Source organism: Anas platyrhynchos, chromosome 8, assembly GCF_047663525.1.
Source record: "Anas platyrhynchos isolate ZD024472 breed Pekin duck chromosome 8, IASCAAS_PekinDuck_T2T, whole genome shotgun sequence".
Lineage (NCBI taxonomy): Eukaryota > Metazoa > Chordata > Aves > Anseriformes > Anatidae > Anas > Anas platyrhynchos.
The window spans coordinates 27222536-27242206 of record NC_092594.1 but is presented as its reverse complement, the minus strand read 5'-3'; the positions used below and the strand labels follow the sequence as shown (position 1 = coordinate 27242206).

Below are 19671 nucleotides of genomic sequence, written 5' to 3'. Positions count from 1 at the left end.
CAGTAACTGAGATACTTCGCTGCCTTACTAACGCCTGCTTTTTTTTTTTTTCCTTTCTGCGTGGGAAGTTTTTGCCATCAGGAATGTCCTGAGAGTAGAGATGGGAGATAAGGCGTAAAGTAGCTCGCAGAATTGGCTTCGGTATCAGAGGTCGGCTGCGGTGCACACTGGTAATTCGGCGAGCAAGCTGGGGACCTCAGGACCGGTTATGTTAAAGCTTTAAGATGTTGAGTTGTGAGAGGAGAATTACTTGGGAGATGTTGGGACATTGTTTTGAAAATAAATGCTTAACAGTGAGGGAAGAAAAACAGAGTGTGATTAGCATCTCATAACACTCTAGTTGGAGTATTTCACTTTTGACTGTGCTTGGGTTGATAAATGTTTTCATTCTAGGAGTATGTTACAAAAACATTTCTTTATATACGTAGTTTAACCACAGTAATGTATTGATGATTTCTCGGATTACATGTACATGTGCATTATATATATGGCATACATTATCTGCATAATAGGCTTGCAGAAAATACTGTAAACTACACTTATATTGTATCATGTGTGCAGATAATTGTTTTATCCTGTGGCTGCTGCACTAAAATATGATGATATATCATATCGCTCAGAAAACAGGAAAATTAGATTCGTACCACAGACTAACATTATGGATTTTCTGTTTCAAATGTCATTGGAACAGTGGCATGCCTCTTACACTCTGTGTGTATTTTTTTTTTTTTTAATATTACAGATGCCTTTTGATTGCAAGACTGCTGAAATGTTTTGAGCACTACCTCTCCTCTCCTAACCATGAACAGTTCAAAATCACCTGGGCTGGCTGGATTTGGAATCTTAAAAAACACAACCTGCCACACGGAGAAGAAGATTTCGGTTTTCTTTTCAATAATCTTCATGACAGTGGGAATTTTGTCCAACAGTCTTGCAATAGCAATTCTCATGAAAGCATACCAGAGATTTAGACAGAAATCAAAAGCATCCTTTTTGCTTCTTGCTAGTGGCTTGGTCATCACAGATCTCTTTGGCCACCTCATCAACGGAGCCATTGCAGTGTTTGTGTATGCGTCGGACAAAGACTGGATTCGATTTAACCAGTCCAACATTCTTTGTAGCGTTTTTGGCATCTGCATGGTTTTCTTTGGTTTGTGCCCGCTCTTCCTGGGCAGCGTGATGGCTGTTGAACGTTGCATTGGAGTCACTAAGCCAATATTTCATTCTACAAAAATGACTTCTAAACATGTGAAAATGATGTTGACTATGGTATGTCTTTTTGCTGTTCTTATAGCTTTGCTGCCTATTCTTAGGTTTAGAGACTATCAAATTCAAGCATCGAGGACCTGGTGCTTCTATAAAACAGAACATGTTGAGGACTGGGAAGACAGATTTTATCTCTTACTTTTTTCTTGCCTTGGGTTACTGGCCCTTGCTATTTCATTCTTGTGCAATGCTGTCACAGGAATTACCCTCTTAAGGGTCAAATTTAAAAGTCAACAAAGACAAGGCAGATCTCATCATTTTGAAATGATCATTCAGCTCTTGGCTATAATGTGTGTTTCTTGCATTTGCTGGAGTCCATTCCTGGTAAGAGCCTAATGTGTTTGCCAATTTTTAATGCACATCACTGTCTAAAACTTATACTTTTTATCTCCAGGTTTAAAGGTGCTTTAGCTGCGATAACAGATCCATTCACATTTTAATGTATTAATTTTACAGCATATTGCCCGTGACATATGTACCTATGCATCTATAACAAAAATAATAATTATTCCTCACTTCTGATCAAGAGTAGAATAGATTGAACAAACAAAATGTGCAGGGACTCTGAAGGCTGTGTTTCCAGTGCTGTGAAGCAGACAGTGGTAGCAGAGTGGTGGTAGAATAACTTAAAGCAAATATTGAGGTTGGCCAAAAATTCAGTGAAATCTTGGAGTGGTAATTCTGTTTAGTCTTCCTATCATTTTTCTTATTTATGGTAGTCTATTCATTGTTATTATTACAGTTTACTGCTACTTGCGAAATGTGTTACAGAAGATAACAGTTCAGAACATAAAAATCCTCCACTCTGTTAGCGGGATATTAAGAACTTTGTTTAAGAGTTATGTTAAAAAATACAGGGTTGGCAGTGGGTTAATGTAAAAATTTGGTTTAGACCTAATCAAGCTGGGTTTATAATCTGGATAGATCATGGGCAAAACTTCTCTGTGCACTTAGAGCTCTTTCTCAGCTGTCCTGGTTGTAACTTAGGACTGCTTGCTGGTAAATGCTGTGACTCTTCCAAAGTGGTAAGTGTTGCTCGGGATACTGTGTGCTCTGTCAGTGAGTAGTGTTAAAGGAAATGGGATTATGATACGGGAAAGAATTTGACGGCTTCTGTGGTATGATGGCATTATGAAGGCGGTATGGAAAAATGACTGTTTACTCTAGTAAACGTGACTGAAGCAGTTTGATTTTTTTTTTTTTTGCTAGAGTAAGAGAGGCTAAGTCACAAGTAATATTAAATCTTAATTTTGTTTCCTAGAAACAGTGTCCCATAGTTTTCCTCTGATGTGAACGAGGAGCAAATTTAGTTACAGATTTACAAAAATAGAAATTTAAATTTGAGATCAAAATCATCTCCAGCTGTATCTCATCTACTGACTGGCTATAGTATAGTGTGGAGGTACCTGAACTGGTTCTAAATTAGCTACTGATAATGGCTTAGCTGAAGCAATTGGGTATATCTGGCAGGTAGTAGCCAATTAACCCAGTACCAAGGACATGAAGGTGAGTGTTGGGATATGTCTGCCTCTCTGAAATGCACAAAACCTCTGTCACTCGTGTTGAACAGCAACAGAATTGCCCCTGCTTCTCTGCTGATTTTTCTAGACTTGCTCTACAACATAGTTTAAATTCATGTTAGCATTTGTCAGTGTCCTGACTCTTGAATACACAGGATAAACAAAGTCATCTGAGCAGTGCAGAAAACTTACGTAATGAGCTTTCTTCCAGTAACTTCCAATACTCTGAAATTCGTCTGTGGCAAGCCACAGAATGGTTAGGTTATCAAAAAAAAGTTACTCAAGGGGTGGCTTTACTTTTCATGGCAAAACAGTATTTTATCCTCCCCTGACATTTATTTTCCTATAAAATAATTATCCTTAAAGGTTGCACTTTGTTTGTCAAAAGAGCTATGGCTGTTTTTCATTCAAAAGAGTTATTTTGTTCAACATTTGAAGGAACACAGAATTGCAGCTACGCAGTTTGGTTTTGGTAATTTTTTTATACCTTTCAATTTTTATTAATTATAAAACCATATATTTTAAATCTTGACGATCTTTAATAAAATCACAGTGCAACATGTTACAAGTATTGGTCTTCATCTATGTTGTAGTCGACAATGAATTATTATACCAGCACATCTTTTTTTTCAGAGCTGTTTCAGAGTTTGATGTTCTAATCAGCTATTGATATACACCTGTGAATGTCTTCTTGCTTAATTTTGTACTTGGTAATTTTTGAGAAAGTATTGCAGATGAAGGTGATATACTAGCAACTTTGGTCTATTCATCAGGTGTTGTATAAATTCAGGGTGCAAATTTCTGGCACTCTGTGCATTGCAGGCTCTCAGTGTTTTGCTTCTAGATTTCTTTAAATGAGATGAGCCAAAAATCACTAAAATTATCCTGGCAGTATGGAAAAATATGTTAGAAATGAGAAGTTAAAAAGTCAGTATAATGTTGGATTTAGATCTTGAAACAAAGTTTGAAGGAAGCAAACAAAGTGTTAGTCATAGAGTTGGAAAGTCTGGGAAATACAACAACAGTGAGCAAGTCCTTTGTGGTGTTACCTTTCTTAGCTATTAGGATCGTAGAGTATGCATCATAGCTAAGTCTCTGAATTACAAATTTTACTTGGTTTTGATAGCATTCTGATCACTGAATAGAAAGAGAATTGTAAACACTGTGCCATCAGAGCAAGCTTTACTGGACAGGAGTGGAGCATGCAGATTCAGTGGAAAAAAGTTTTGCCAAGAACCTACTACAGCAGAGATCTAGAATTTGTTAAGGCATATAGTTTATGGTGGGTTGCTGATCCAGATCTACACATTCTATTTATATGAAATCTCTCAGGGTTTTGATTTGTGAAATGAATGGTTTAGATTCCATAATTTATTCAGCATATCCCTATATAAGTATTTCTTGAAAGAAATATGATCAGGCATCCATAGTTGCAATTATTTTTCAAAGTATCTAAATACATGTTAATTTTACATCCATTTGCTTATATGATTTTTTTCTCAACGTGAAATCTAGAAGTCAATGTCAATCTTTGAGAATTCTACCCATGCTCTCCACAAATGGAGTCATCTATAATAAAATACGTTTATATACATATATTGTTTATGTACAATAAAACCTTATTTGAGAGTAAACTGCCTCAATCTAACCAAAGCTATTAGAAATCAAACAAACATTTGGAAGAGAAAGCAGAGGAAGGCAATACAGTTTATGCCACATGTGGTTTGCAGATACAAAAGTTTAGATTTATTTGGTGTGATTCGCCATCTGACGGGGGGTTGGGTTGTTTATTTTCCTTCTGTTTTTAATCTAGTCTGGTGTTGTCGATTTTCATATGTGCACGGCTACCAAAATTCTATCCAATATTGTAATCCAGTGCCTATTTTCTTTATTGTTACATTTTATTTTATATGTATTTTTTTCAAGTGGAGCTATGTATTCAATCACTGCCCTGTGCTAAAATCACCTTTAAATAACATTAGACCCCGAATCGTCCTTTATGGTGTCTGGTGTGAAACTGAGCTTGACTTCTGCCCCTGTTCAGTGGTGATTAACTTGTTTTGATGTTTTGGTATTTAAGTACTTTCATATTTAAATATAATTTAATATTATATGTAAAAATATATTATAATCTATCACCACCTCTGTTTTAAGACTCCTGGAGATCTAGAGTATTTTTCAGAAATGGAGCCCATTGTCTGGATCATGCAGATCTCTGGCTGGGCCTGTTGGACAGGGATTTCCTTCTGATTTATTTTCTGAAGCTTTCTCTTGTGTTGTTTGCATCTCAAAACAGACAGCTTTCTCAAGTTTTCTTCCATTGAGTGGGAATCTTTCCTTAATGGAATACCAAGGTGAGAAGAGGAATGTCCACAGAGTCAACGTTACTCCTTAATTTCCTCCATAATTCTTAAATGCAGACAGTGAGGGATCTGCTGGCTGGGAGTTACCAACCTGTTTCTTCCTTTACAGGGAAACATTTATCTCCTTTTGAGGAGTTGAAAGGGGCAGGAAACTGACACAGAACAGCTAGTGAAATTCATGAGTTTTCTGATAGTCCGTGTGGTCAGTGGTTCATAGAGGCACATTTATTCTAACAGTCCAGATCATTTAGCTTTGTGATGGGTAATTCCAGGAAAATATGTTCTGAAGATAGTGACATCAACCTCTCTGTGTAGTAAGCAATCGTTTTTTCATCCTTGCTAGTCTTAGTCCTTTGCTAAGGATACATGAATTTTGTTGGATAGATGTAGTTCCTAGGGCTTGGATTCCCAAAGCGAATAGCTGCACTGGAGTGTTTTGTGACAAGCATTGCTGATGAAACAGATTGTTTTATAAATCCGATTCTTTGGCAGTGTTTTGATGTCTGGCCTGTCATGAAACAGCTTGGTTTTGGAGCTACGTTCACATCAGCAGATTCTGACTTTCGTACATCAAGTTCTGTGGGGCTCAGGGGATAAACACATTTTAAGTTTTGTTTCTGGGGAAGCAAAGTGAATTTGCTGTAATTACAGACAGGAGGGGTTTATTTAAGAGTGAATTTGTCTACAGGAATAAATTATGATATGGAGAAAATTCTTTTTCATGTTTGGAACATAGCCTGAGAAAATTAGTATTACCTTTAAATTTAAATTATTTTTGTTAAGATCTTTTTTTCTATGCAACTACCTGAATCATTTCTTTCTAGTTTTACCTCCCCTCTAACTCAAAAAATAGCTGCTCCTGTTTTTTTTTTTTTTTTTTTTTTTTTTTAAGATTTCAGCTGTTTATTTCATATGATTATATCAGCTCTTAGTCAGTTGCTTTTTTTTTTTTTTTTTTACTGCCTAGATTAATTTCTAGCCATCATTTCTCATGTCATCTCTTACCTTTCCAATTTTTTATTCTAGTTGCTTTTCTCTAAACTTGTTCTGAGTTCTTGTCTTCAGATTGTCATATGCAATGAGGCTTGGTGGTTGTGCATGTAGGGCTTCATTTAGTTTCTGTTTTTTTGAATCAGTCCAACCTAGGTGTCCAGCCTTAGCGGTCATGCTGCTGGAGGAGGCAAGAAGGGCAGTGCTGTGCTAATTAGCTCTTGGTGCAATATCCTTACCCTGACCTCACAGCCCCAGTCGCTCCACCAGGTATTTCAGGTGCTGAGACAAGCTCAGGGTTGATACATGATAAAGGAGGCTGATGGGTTGCAGGTTTTATACTAACTGAATTCTAGGCCACATAGTTACATATAGTGTAAAACACTTTGCTGTACATGGCAATCCTCTGTGCATCTCATCTTAATATTTTTTATGTGTAGCCATATCTATACATGCACAGTGACACTACTGTAGGAGCTTATACCTATGTTACCCTTGAAGTGCCCCTTATTCTCTTATAAATTGTCAGTTTGAATTTCCTTTATACTTACATGTAATTATATACATAATGGAGATCATTTATAGAGGCTTGTTGCTTTATTAATGCTGTGTGTTTGCCTTCAGTTATTTCTAATTGTATCATCTCCACAACAAAATATTTACATAAAAGTTCTCTTGTGCTCTCTGGCTGGTGATTTTCATAATTGGGAAATGCGGCCAAGCAGCAGCACACACAAGTCCCAAGATGCAGGTCCGTGCACTGCCTATTGGCTGTGCATGGGACAGCTTGCTGGATCTCCTGGGTGGCTGCTGTGCGGGCACTCTGTCTTACACAGCCACTGGCAATATAAGTTGCTGGTCAAAGCTGCAGCCACTATGAGCTTGCTGTGTCTGCACAGGCACTGTGAACAAAGAGAGTCGTCTTTGGAAGAATAAATTAGGCTTTCAATTTTCAGTCATCTGTTTCTGAAGACTGAAGGAGATACTCTAAAAAACTTTCAGCTAATTTTGTAGCTTTGAATGCCATTGTAAAAGTTACAATCTCAGGGAAAAAACATACCACATGCTAGGATAAGGGCTCTCACTCTCCTTGATATTGTGAAGTTTTAGTTGCTTGCCAAATTTTTCAGTATGTCTTAACACTGTGCAAGTTCAATTACTATTCTTGCTTGAGTTTTTCTGAATGACTTTCTGATACTCAGGGTTGTATCGCTGAAATGTTACTGTGCCATTCCAAACATTCTGGCCCAAAATATATTCTGGAATAAATTGCTGATTTAGAGATTAATGAGATTGTGGGAAAAGGAACACTGAAGAGTCGTCATACTGAAGAGTATGCCCACATAAATGATACTGGATTTGAAAGTTACTATTTCAGTGTTCAGAGTTGGTCTGTGCCTGTGTTCACCTTTTACAGTTTGTAGAGCTGTTAAGGTCTTTGCCTTTCTGAGAATTATGATTCATTTTTTAAAAATGTTTTTAACTGTGGGCTGAGGCTTAGTTTATTATAGACACTTAGAAAATGTATTAAATGTGGCTATGTTTGTAATGCAAATATAAATGTTTACCTCCTTCTCGCAGAAGTCAGGGAGTTGAGCTGCTGAAATATTCTCTCAACAATAAAGAAGTTCTGGAGAAGAAAAGGAAAGTAGACAGCATATTGTCCTGTGGTAGGGATGGGAATGAGGAAAGGAAGAAGAGCTGAGGCTGACAGATTGTCCTTTACTAGAGACTTTTGGAGAAGCATAATTATAGTTTTTGTTATTTATGTTTACTTGTGCTATTTAGAAAAACTTATGTAAAGCCTTCTTCTGAAAATGCAATGCTATCAGAATGCAATGAGGTTGGTTTGCTTTAGAGAGATAAAATATAGAAGGCAGGATTCCAACTGTGTGAAAACATTGCATTTTCAAAACAACGGGGTACTGTTTTGCGTTCAAAATTGCTTGCGGCTTGATTTTTAAGTTCATATTATTTATACAGTATTAAACCATGAAGTTTAAAATGGAAACATTTAATTCCAGATAGATGTCAGTGACTATCACAGATTTTTATTTTTTTTAATTTGCAAGTTGCCATCTCAAAAAATCAAATTCTGAAAACCTCAGCCAAATTACTATTCCTAACCTCCCCTTCTTTATTCGGTTACTAAAGTTTTCAGATGCTGTGATTGATACTGAAAAATAAGTCAATCTGAGATACTTTCCAGTTTTGTTTGATATGAGTGGATTGTTTCTGTTTCTTAGGTATGACACTTATTCAGGCCTTTCTTGCTTGAAAATATCGTGCACTGCATAACCGTTTTTGGAAAATATCATACACTGCATAACCATTTTTGGATTGTTATTTTAGGAAAGGTCTTTCTCCTGACTATCAGAAGCCTTTAAATGGTAAACTTGTTGCTGAAAAGTCTCTGGGACATGTATACTCACATGGAAAAACTCCAGAAACTCTTCTGTACTCACCAGGTTTAACAGGACAGACTTCAGTGTCCAATATACATTCTTGTATTTGTGAGATATTTGTTGTGCTATTATGGTGTTAATTCAAGATCTAAAGTTCTTCATGGTGATTATATATGCTTTCTAGCATAAGTTATTGGGATATAATATTGGGATATAAGGGATTTCTGTGCAGCTGGATGATCTTTAAGGTGGAGATGGAAGAAAAAAACATCAAATCTCCATTTAAGAGTGATTTATTTCTCACTATGTCTGCAAACCCACTCACTACTTCTGCAAACTCAGTAGCGATACAGAACCTGTTGATGTCTGAGAGAATGCATTGTTCAGATCCACTTCTGGGAAATAGGCTGTTTAGCTTGAAAATAGAGCAATTCTAATTCAGGTCTTTTCATTCTTTTTTCACCTGCTCTTATGACTTAAATTTTACATTTCAATATTCAGAAATAGCTAAGTTACAGCTGGTTACTTAGGTTATAAACTCCCTGAGGAAGGAAGGTGTATGCATGTATAGTGCCTACAGTTCACAGAAGAGGAGCACAATACCATGTTGGGATCTGTGAATCTTACATATCATAATGGTCAGGTAGCAGAACACTGCCAAAATCATTTACACCAGTAGTTACAGTGAAGTTTGAGGAATTGCAGTTCATTCTTTTGGATTTATTCTCCTATTGAATGAGGTGAAACTGCTGATGAGGTGAATGAACCTGAGCTGTCTTGGAGGTAAAGCACTGCCTCTTGCTGAAGGATTCCTATTTATCTTTTGCAAACAGAGCAGGAGAGGAATGGAGAGCAGCTCTAAGCTCTTTCTTAGTGCTTCTTTTTTATGAACCCCATGAAGAGCTGTGTGTGCCAAAGCATAGATTTCAACAGCTCTGGAGCTGTTTCTACATGATTGCCTGCAAGAAGCTGAAGCTTCAGATGCTGTGAAATATGTCCAAAACAGTTTTTAAAGAAAATAGGGCCTCACTAGTAGATTCCCAGACACTAAGAATTTGTCACCGGAGAACCAGAAGTTAATGACTGATCTCCAGCTGCTTGCCATCCCAGACCTGTGTGCTGCCAGCTGTCTCAGGTGGCTTGAACCGCATGCTAGCTCACTGTGCCTGTGTGGCATGGCCAACCCGAAGTTACGGGAGTGAGGATGTAAAGGATGTAGCGAGTCTGCCTGTGACCAACCTCAGCACCCAAGTTATGACCAACATTAAGATGTGAGGATGTGGGGAGGAAGACTGTTGTTCCAGTGGAGATGTGGACAGCTGCATTCCCATCTTCCTCAGTGTGCAGAATGGTGTTAAAACAAGGAGATGAAGCAGGAAGTAGGTAAGGGTCCATATAAGTGATAGCAATTTGTTTTAGGGTTTGCAATATATTAGTGTGTTAGAAATATAAATGAATGTACTGAATAGTCATGTATGTTTACCAGGAGCGTGGGTTTGCAGAAGTAGTGAGAAATAAATTACTCTTAAATGGAGAATTGATTTTTTTTCTTCTATCTCCACCTTAAAGGTCATCCAACTGCACAGAAATCCCTTATAATTTATTTGCCAAAATTAAAAATAAAAATATTCAAAATTAAACTTTCCAACTTGGTAAATGTAATACTAATTCATTAGCACTGATATTTCAGTTCATAGCTTGTCAGTGCACTTCTACAGAGAGATACATGTGTATAGAATAAGTTGCTTTAGTAAAGTTACATATTTTTTTATAGGAATAAGGGAACATATCACATCTTCTGTTGCCTCCAGCCAGATCTGCAAATATTGCAAATCAGATAGTACAAGTCATTAAACAACTAGTACTCCAGTCCGTATTTAAAAAGATCTATTTTTTCTCCACTGGATATGCTTTATATATTGTAAACATAAACACGCATAAAATATAATTACAAGTTAACATTTTTTTTTCTTTTCCCCAACACCTGTGTAATCAGCACCATGGTTTCTCAGACTATTAACCTGAAGGTCTAACTTAACTGGTAGACAAGTTCATTTCTTTCTTAGATTTGTCATTACTTGAGGTATTGCAGGCATAATGACACTTCAATGCCACTGCATGTCTGAGCTCTAGAAGAGGTGAAGAGGCCACTGTGTGGTGTGACTGACTCACTGTGGAATCCCTTCTTACCATGCTTCTAGTATGTATGGGTATCTTTTGTTTTAGTGGTATTTGCCTTGAAAGCCTGTGTGTATATGCCATTCCTCTGAAACCATGGAGTGATGAGTCCAAGGAATCCTTGGAGAATTTATCCTAATTCTTGGATTGTTAGACAAAAGTAACAGTGCAGTAATGTTTGAAACGTCAGTCCGCTTCTAAGCCACGGATTTGATCCTGTGCATTACAGTAGTTAAATGCTGAATTCATTCTATAATTGTGAACCTCTGCAGCTCTTTTTTCCTCCTATAGGTTGTATACTGTCTCATATTTCTGTATTTACACAACTGTCTCCCTCCTCCACAATATTGTGTTGTCATTCTTCCTTCCTTCCTTCCAAAACAGAATGTTTATTTAACCAATAAAAATGTGATTATTTTCCAAATGCATGTGAAAACCTGAAAAAGCAGAGAGTACAAAAGAAGTGATATGCTAGTTCCTGGCTTTGAAGCTTTTCCCAATTGACCCTAATGGAATAATGGCTGGATTTTGAATACATATAGTCTTTACTCTAAATACTTATTTTGTTAGATTTTTTTTTTCCCCTCAGGATGGTCTTTATTAGAAATACTCTATTGTTTTCTGGTCCCAGAAGACATAGCAGTTGTCCTGTAAAGTTCCAGTGTTACTGAGTAAAGAATATTTTCATTTTATCTGTAAAATGTACTTTCTGTGCAAGAGATTTTTGTTATATGTCTTGTTAGGCAGCAATACATTCTTTGCCCTATGGAGGCAGGCTTTTTTGTAGCTTTAAAATATGCAGCTCAAGAAACAGCTTGTTTATTTGACTTTGATATGGATACTATGTCTTTTCATTATGAAGTGAAATTTAATTTTTCATTATTTTAATAATAACGAAATTATTATTAAAATTATTATTTATTTATAATAATAATAATATTTTAATAATTTTCATTATTTCTTTTACTCTTTTCGGTGCTAAACTTTTCCCTATCCATATTCATTGTTCTCTCTGTTCAGATAAGTTAATCAATTAAGCTGCTAGAGTAATTACATTGTCAGATAGTTGAAACAAAATATTTGTAATTTTGAGGAGGAGGAAAGGAGAGAAGGAAAAAGAACCATCAATCCCAGATTGAAATTATCTGGATTCTTTTGGAGAAATGAAGAAGTGGCCTGGAATCTTTTGTTCGAGCCCAAGCTGAATATATATTACTGTAAAACAGATGCAGCCTCCAAAGGAAAAGTTGTCAGAAAATAAAAGCTCAAATTTCAGTTAATGCTTTCTAGCTTGTGCACACCAAAAATCCTTCTTTTTATGAGGCTTACTTCATAATTGCATTTTTGCCTTATATAGGACATGATCATGCCAAAGGCAGTTAATAAAATATAAAGAGTGAGTATAATGTCATGGCACTTTATATTTTGTTCAGTAATTTTGATAAAGTCTTGCATACATAAAAATCTCATTTCAAATGATGTTTCCAAATGTTTACTCAGAAATTATATTGTCATACATAAACATTTTGCATGAAACTGTAAAAACACAGATGGAGAAATTATCCCACTGACTCTAATGGCACAGTAATAGAATGTGATAAACTTGTAAGTCTGCAGACCTGAGCCTGATTGAGGAGAGTGGAAAGCCCAGAAGAACTGAATGTCTTCAGCAAGGAGTGATTATAGAGCAAAGTCAGATGGAGCTGAGCTTCTGGATAGCAAACATCCACAGTGTCCTGTGTGCCTGTATGAATAATGGAAGTTCCAAAAACTTCTGGAAGTTCAAAATTATTATTATTATTATTTACTATTTTTATTTTGTTATAATTAAATATGCTTTTGTATCCATGGAGAGGAACACAGTCAGAATACCACCTGTGTGGTTTAGGAGAAGGGGATGTGCACCTCTGGGTTCAACATCGGCATTGATGGCAGTGATAAAAGTACTCTGCAAATACTCTGAAAAAAAAAATGGACTTCCTTACATTGATGGAAATTCTCAGAAATGCTTTAACTGGAATCCAAAGAAAGAGGAAGAGGTTTAGGAGGGTCTGCAAGGTTTCCACAGAGAAATGGAGACTAGAGGTTGACCTACAGGGGAAGAGAATTTCTGATATTTGTTTGCAAATAACAAGAATTGCCTGTCTGCTCTGCTTTCCGTATCAATCTCTTGGTGACTGTTTTTTATCCAATTTCCTGAAGTCAAGGATAGAACATGGATTTAGAGCTTATGAGCTGAAGTGCATCAAAGTAGTTCTACAATTTGCCTTATTTCCTAACTAGCTTTAAAGTCTGCTTCTTGTTTTGACTGGCTGTCCTTGAGTACTAACAGGAATGTGACTAAGCAACACTGCCATTTAGTTTGTTAGTTGTTCTCATCTAATTGAAATCCAATTGGAAGGGAAATTAAAGACATGCTGTTTATATTTGGAGAGTGGTGTGAAACTCTGGAGTTATTTATTTTTTTTTTTTTAAGTTTGTTGCACTGAGCTCTGTCTCTAAGGGAAGTGACAGTTCTCTGATGCTAGATGCAGTTGTAGAAGTCAATGATTTCAAAATGTTTTTAAAACTTTTCCATCTGACTTTTTGGAACCTGCAAAGTAAGCTTTAGTTTTAGTGAAACCTAAGAGGTTTAAAAAAAAAAAAAAAAAAAGAATGGAGAAGTTTAATGTCAAGTCCTTGCCTGACACAAATTTGGACTTCTTTATATTTATTTATAGGGATAGGGAATTCTCAGGTCTTACCTTAAACTAGCAAAGACCAACATGAGTCAGAGTAACTTTATGTCTTACAAGCGGGCCTTGGTTTAAAAAGTCAATGTGTTTCACTGATGCTTTCATCGTTACTTTCCTGAAGAAAGTTTTTGAATTGTATAATTGTATTGGTTATATCATGTGATACTTTTTTTTTTTTTTTTCCATAAGCCAGGGAGAAGTATTACAGCTGTATTCATATAAACATTGTATAACTCAGCAAAATGCTATTTGGATTTTTACAGTTCTAAATATGTTAGAAAATGTCATGAGTTACATTTATTATTTACCATCCCAGGATTAACTTTTTGAGTCATGCTGCTGGATCTGCATGGATATTACAGTCAGCTGTAGAGATCAAAGGCAACCAGATGTGATGCTATCCTGTTGTGCCTCTTCCTTCTTCCCACTTGCGTACTGCTGTCTACAAACAACACAATTCCTTAATCATACTAACCTGATGGACCTGCAGGAAAGGAGAAAAGCACATCATTATTTGAATTGGTTTCTCCACTTTGAACTAATTATTGAGTGGTATTAGTCAAATAAGAAGAAATAATACATTTCTGTGCCTTCAGAGAAGGTCCTGCTCTCATAAATTGGTTTAGCATTGCAGCAAGCTCTGGTCCCCATTCCTGAGCTGGTGACTTGTGCCAGTTCAGTAACAACTTTCTCGCACCCAGGGAGCAAATACAGACTGTCTGAATGTTTTGATTCAGTGAAACACTTTAAAGAGATGGTAGTGTATTAAGCCTTTTTATCATTCATAGTTTTAAAATGACTTGAAAGTGAAATTAAATAAGGATGAATATGGAAGTGTGATATAAATAATTTATATTGACCTTGCTCCATTCTAACCCTCTTCAGCTAGAGTTTAGGGTTTGTTCTACAAATCATCAGATGTTTTTTTAGAAAAGCTGCTGTAGCAAGACGTGTTCCCCTCTTTCTCCTCTCTTTGTGTGCAGTCGGCTTTATTTGACTGGAGTCTTATGTGTTATCTCAGATGTGGAGGAGCTCCCAGGACAGTGCAAGTTGCTTGAAGGAACAGAAAAGCTATTTCACTTCATACCCAGAGATGATGTGATGGTGACATCTCTGTCACAGCTGCTGCTCTGGCACAAGTGTTTTAGGATAAAAATACTTAGGAATCACCCATGCTTGGAGCTTGACTGAGATTCTCTGTCTTATTCCAGGCCTACATAGAAATGTCAGCCTCACAGAACTTAAAAAGTTGGGATAATATTTTCTATTGATTTTAGTGATAGAAATAAAAAAGGAAACAGTTTCTACTTTCTGAATTACACTCCCAAATAATTTTAGAAAAAAATTACTGTATGAAACAAAATTTTTGTTAACATTTTATCTCGATACTTCCAGTACTGGGATTCACAGCTGACTTGCTTAATCATTAGCTATGTAAATAAGCTGTAGTTTCTATTTTCTACATGTACTCAAATACATTGTTTTGTGCACATCCAGTATTCACAAGAAGTGACTTAAATGTCCTGGATGAAGCTTATCCACTTATCAGAATCCATAAAATTATGTATCAAATTTTCTTATCATTAGATAGCACTTTAAGGTAATACATAATCAAAACAGAGGGACTTTATGTTTAGCCAGCAAGTTGAACAGAAAATGAATAGATTCATTTAGAGGTGACAAATACTAAATAGAAAGCAATCTCTCAAGTTTCCTAGAAAACATGTAAGATGACGATAGTTTTTCAAATTGCAGATGGAGCTACTCTTAAATGGCCACTTCTGCTGCTTCCTCTTCCAGGCACTGAAATTAATTCCAAATGAATTCTAATTCATTTGGATTTGGCATTTATTAAGTTTGCAGAATGCAAGAGAAGAAGAACAAATGGAATTTTGAAGTACCCACAGAAACATCAAGCAGCAGATTAGGAAGCTAGATATCTGTATTAAACCAAGCACCCAATATATCAGATGAGGATGTTGGTCTGAACCCTGTTGTGCTGTTATTTGCTGCCCAGTCCTACTTTCATGAGAAAGGAGTACTCCGTCTGAGTTTGGTTTGTGGTGTTAGACCTCTAATAAATAAAATGCAGGACTGTCCTGAGAAAGCATCCTGTGCAGAAGCCAAAGGAGTTGTCCAAGTTTGGGTGGTCTGCTGATGTCAGAGAGGAATGCACCCAATGGTTGAGGGGTGAAAAGCAGATTCAGGGAACCGACTTGTAGCTGTTTGTGTTGGCATGGTGCTCAGACATTCCTCCTCCTCCTCGTACCGGTTCCCAGCTGTGCCTCTGCCAGTCTTACCAGCTTCCCTAGAAATATTCTGTGGACTCTCTTCTCTGCCCTGACAGATGTCCATATAGAAATGCTTAACCAAATCCTTAACTAAGTACAGTCTTTTATGCATTCACTCTACTCCCTTATGGAAGTTTATACCTAGATGTGGTAACTTGCAAGCTACAAACAGGGCCTAGAGAATCATTTTAAAGAAGTAAAAATAGGTTTGCTTAGCAAAAAAAAACTAAGCAATAGTTTTTTCTCTTTATCTCTTCATTCATTCTTTTCCCCTCTGGTGTTTCTTTGGGAAAATAGTATTCTGCACTTGTACAGACTGGCCCTACCTCTTGTCACACAATAAATCAGTATACTCATAACATCAGTTGTAAAATATCTAATTTCTTAGTTACTTAACTGTATCACTTTAAATGCTTTGGAACTGAAAGCCTTACAACGTTTCATCTTTCTACCAAAAAAGTCTTCTTGTGCTTTTAACATTAATAATAGAGAGAGATAATTTACCATCGGCTGGCAGATTCCTGGCATTGCACAGTCAGGCTTTCTTCATGCATGAACTCAGGTTACAAAACGTCAGTGGTGGCAAGTCTACAAAAGAGGTCTCTGTGGGGCAGGAGCCCCAGTACTGTGTGTAGGGCTTGTGTTTCAAAGATCAGGCTGCAGCCCTGCAAAGGTGGGTGCTAGACATGGCTTACAGAGCTGTACTTGGCTGGTGTAGCTGTTGGGTATCCTCTGCCACAAGTAATCCTGCTGAGCTGGACTGGGAAACTAAAGGGGTGGTGGATGTCTGTCCATGTGTTGCAGCATTTTCTTTGCCTCTACAGGTGAATGAGACCCTCAGTAGCTCCATTGGAGGAAGAAGGTTATTGGTAGTCTTTGTCACCATGGCTTAAATTTTCCTAGAAACCTCTGAACCTCTTATTTCTCTGGTGTAAATAAAATTTGTTATGTTGCAGCTTAAAAGGTATGAATCTTCCTGATAAAATCAAGGTGCTGCATTCTTTATGCAGGCTTGGAAAATGTGAAAAAGTAAATACCATTTGTAAAAACGTCCTGATCTAACAGTGGCCTCTATCCTTGAAAAAACCCAGCCCTGGATCAGTCTTATTAAGGCATGAATATTAGAGATAATGTTGAAATTATTTCACTTATTTGCATGCTCACTTGATGTATTTATTTTATTTTATTTTATTTTATTTTATTTTATTTTATTTTATTTTATTTTATTTTATTTTATTTTATTTTATTTTATTTTATTTTATTTTATTTTATTTTATTTTATTTTATTTTTTTATATAATTTTAAAATGTTTCATTTTCAGGTGACAATGGCCAGAATTGGGATAAATGCAAGTCATTCAAAGGAGACCTGTGAAACAATACTTTTTGCTCTCCGAATGGCAACATGGAATCAGATTTTAGACCCCTGGGTGTACATTCTTCTCCGGAAAGCTGTACTTAAAAACCTGTACAAGATCACGAGTGGATGTTGTGGCATGCACATCATAAACTTACACATGTGGGAGCTCAGCTCCATCAAGAATTCTTTAAAGGTTGCAGCAATATCTGAGTCACCAGTAAGTTCCAAACAAATAAATCTACAGCCACTCAGTTCTACAGGGCAATAAAGTTAACTATGGTGTAAGAAGAGATGATGGAATTAGTGCTCATACACGGGCAATACCTTACAATGAATTCTAAGGCTCAGTGGTTTGGCATTTGTTTTAAATTGTAAGTGGTTTGCTCTTGTTGCTTACCAGTTTGACATTGTTACTCCAACAGATATGCTTGAATGTTTTAATTCACTTTAGCATACATCCCTTCCAAAACTGGTTGTAGAATGATAGATCATCCTGGATTTTTCACTTCCAGGTACTAAAGTGAACAGGGTTCCTTATAGTGACCCCTACCGAGTCCTCTACCTTAGCAGGATTCTTAAGAAAATATAAAAGTGAGAAAATGATCTCCAAGGTGTTTTTTTAAAGGGGGTAGCTTTACCTACCAGTAATACCCCCAAATCCTTTGCAAAGTCACTGCTTCCTAGGGTAAAGTGTATCATCCTTTTACCTAAGGGTATTCTTTGCTTATAAGCAAGGAATTTTCCAGTTGAATGTAGAAAGATGTTTTGCTTCTGGCCAGTGTACTAAATGATCTAGTTTGCTTGGTTCCTTGACTTGATCTCCTAATTATTTACCCTTGCGTGAATATTTGGGAGAGCTGCAAACATCATCAGTGTAAGTGTTCCTTTCCAATCACTGATAAAATTTTAGGTTCCCTGTGGGAACACAGTTAGAAGCAGATCAACTCAGCTTGCTTGCAGTTACATTTTTTGTTTTATCGGTGAGTTTTAAGCCTTTTCAATACATTTTGTTGAAATTAACAGAATAAAGCTGTGGTTAGCCTGTATAAAGAGTAGGGCTTTTTTTTTTTTTTTTTTTTTTTTTTTTTCCTAAATTGAAGAAAATTTCTTGAAGGGTTTTCCTAATATGTATATTGAAATGCTCATAAGGGGTACCTTTGTAAGGCTCCATTTGTAAAAGGTCGTCTGTCTCATGTGAAATAATTGTGTGAACAAATGAGCAGCTCTACAGGGAACTGCGCTGTGATTGTGGTTTCTGTTTATGAAAGCAAACTGCATACTCAGTGTTTGCAGGGTATGTGTCTGAAGTGCTCTGTACATTTAGTATATTTGAAGGTGTCAGAAAATTACAAGGATTTTACACAGGACTATACCCTGCACCTCTAATGCTGCTAAAAGAAGTGTTGGATTTTGTGACTGTACTTTCTTTAGAAGCAAAATTATCAGTATCAGAGACTTTGTAGCAGAAGGATTATTTTCATATAGAAATGTCTAATGTTATTTTTACCTACTTAACTTCAAGTAACAACATTTGCAAATTGTTGATATATCTGGACTAAGTAGTTAAAAATTGATTCACCAAGAAGACAGTTTGAGAGACCAAAACTATTCACTAACTACAAATTCATGTTGTTTATGAGAATAGTTTGAGTCAGAAAATAATAATAATAAATGATTTAAATAATTCATTTTTTGTTTTAAAAGTTATTTCCTTTTTATTTTAAAAAGGTTAAAAAAAATATGGGTTAAATAAATGTGTAATGAAATGAAATGGCTTTATTTACCCTAAAGAATTTGTCTGTGATTTATTTTGTCAATCACATAGTTCATAAAATGTGTACACATTTGATGCTGGTATAAGCTCAGCACTGTTGCTTCTTGTGTGTTCTGCTGAAATCTGGGAGTATTCAGTCAGTGCTCAATTTGGCCTTTTGATTTCGTAGAATGTGATGCCAGTGTATCTATTGACATAAATTATTTGTTCTTTAAGGAAGATAGTTGTTTTAGCAGCTGCAGAAAAATGTTGGCTCGTAAATTGTTGAGGTGTTTGATCAGTGAATGAAGCTCATCAGTGTTCCATTTTGTTATGTGAATAAATGTAGCTTGTGTAGTCCGTAATGGTTAACTTGTAAAACAAACAAACAAAAAGTTTATATGTATATGTGATTTATTATATTTTGTGTACTATAACATACTGAATGTAAATTGCAGAGTCTCATTAAAGTTATCAAACTGTATCTTGAGAGTTATGATTTTTTTAATATGACAAAAAGAGAACCTATGTTGCTAAACATAAGCTTTACTACAACCCCCACCTACAGTGGATTCAAGCTGACCAGTACTGTTCACAACTTTGACAGCAGAAAAACTGTGAAAGTAGAATGGAGGACAGTGAGGATATAAATAGGAGGCCTGAATGTTCATACACTTCATTTTCATGTAAGTAGCCCAGTGCAATCAGTGGTCTGAGGTAGACAAGGTCAAGTTCTGATGATCCATACTTAGAAAATGCAAACAGAAGTGTTTGTATTCAAATTGCTGCCAACATGTTACATGGATTGTGA

At 36.2% G+C, this 19671-nt stretch overlaps 1 protein-coding gene across 19 annotated transcripts in view; it reads left to right on the top strand.

Moving 5' to 3' along the window:
* The window catches only part of PTGFR (prostaglandin F receptor), a 102943-nt gene extending 83599 nt beyond the window's left edge, over positions 1 to 19344 (top strand). For 10 of the 19 annotated variants that reach the window (XM_072041638.1, XM_038183110.2, XM_038183109.2 and 7 more), the window contains 2 exons: positions 743 to 1590; positions 17070 to 19344. In XM_072041638.1, coding sequence (XP_071897739.1) covers positions 802 to 1590; positions 17070 to 17375 — 1095 coding nt within the window. In that variant the 5' untranslated portion in view covers positions 743 to 801 and the 3' untranslated portion in view covers positions 17376 to 19344. Of the gene's footprint in view, positions 1 to 68; positions 171 to 742; positions 1591 to 17069 lie in introns of all 19 variants that reach the window. The other 9 variants (XM_038183105.2, XM_038183099.2, XM_038183102.2 and 6 more) reach the window with 2 other exon arrangements.
* The last annotated feature ends 327 nt before the right edge of the window (positions 19345 to 19671 follow it).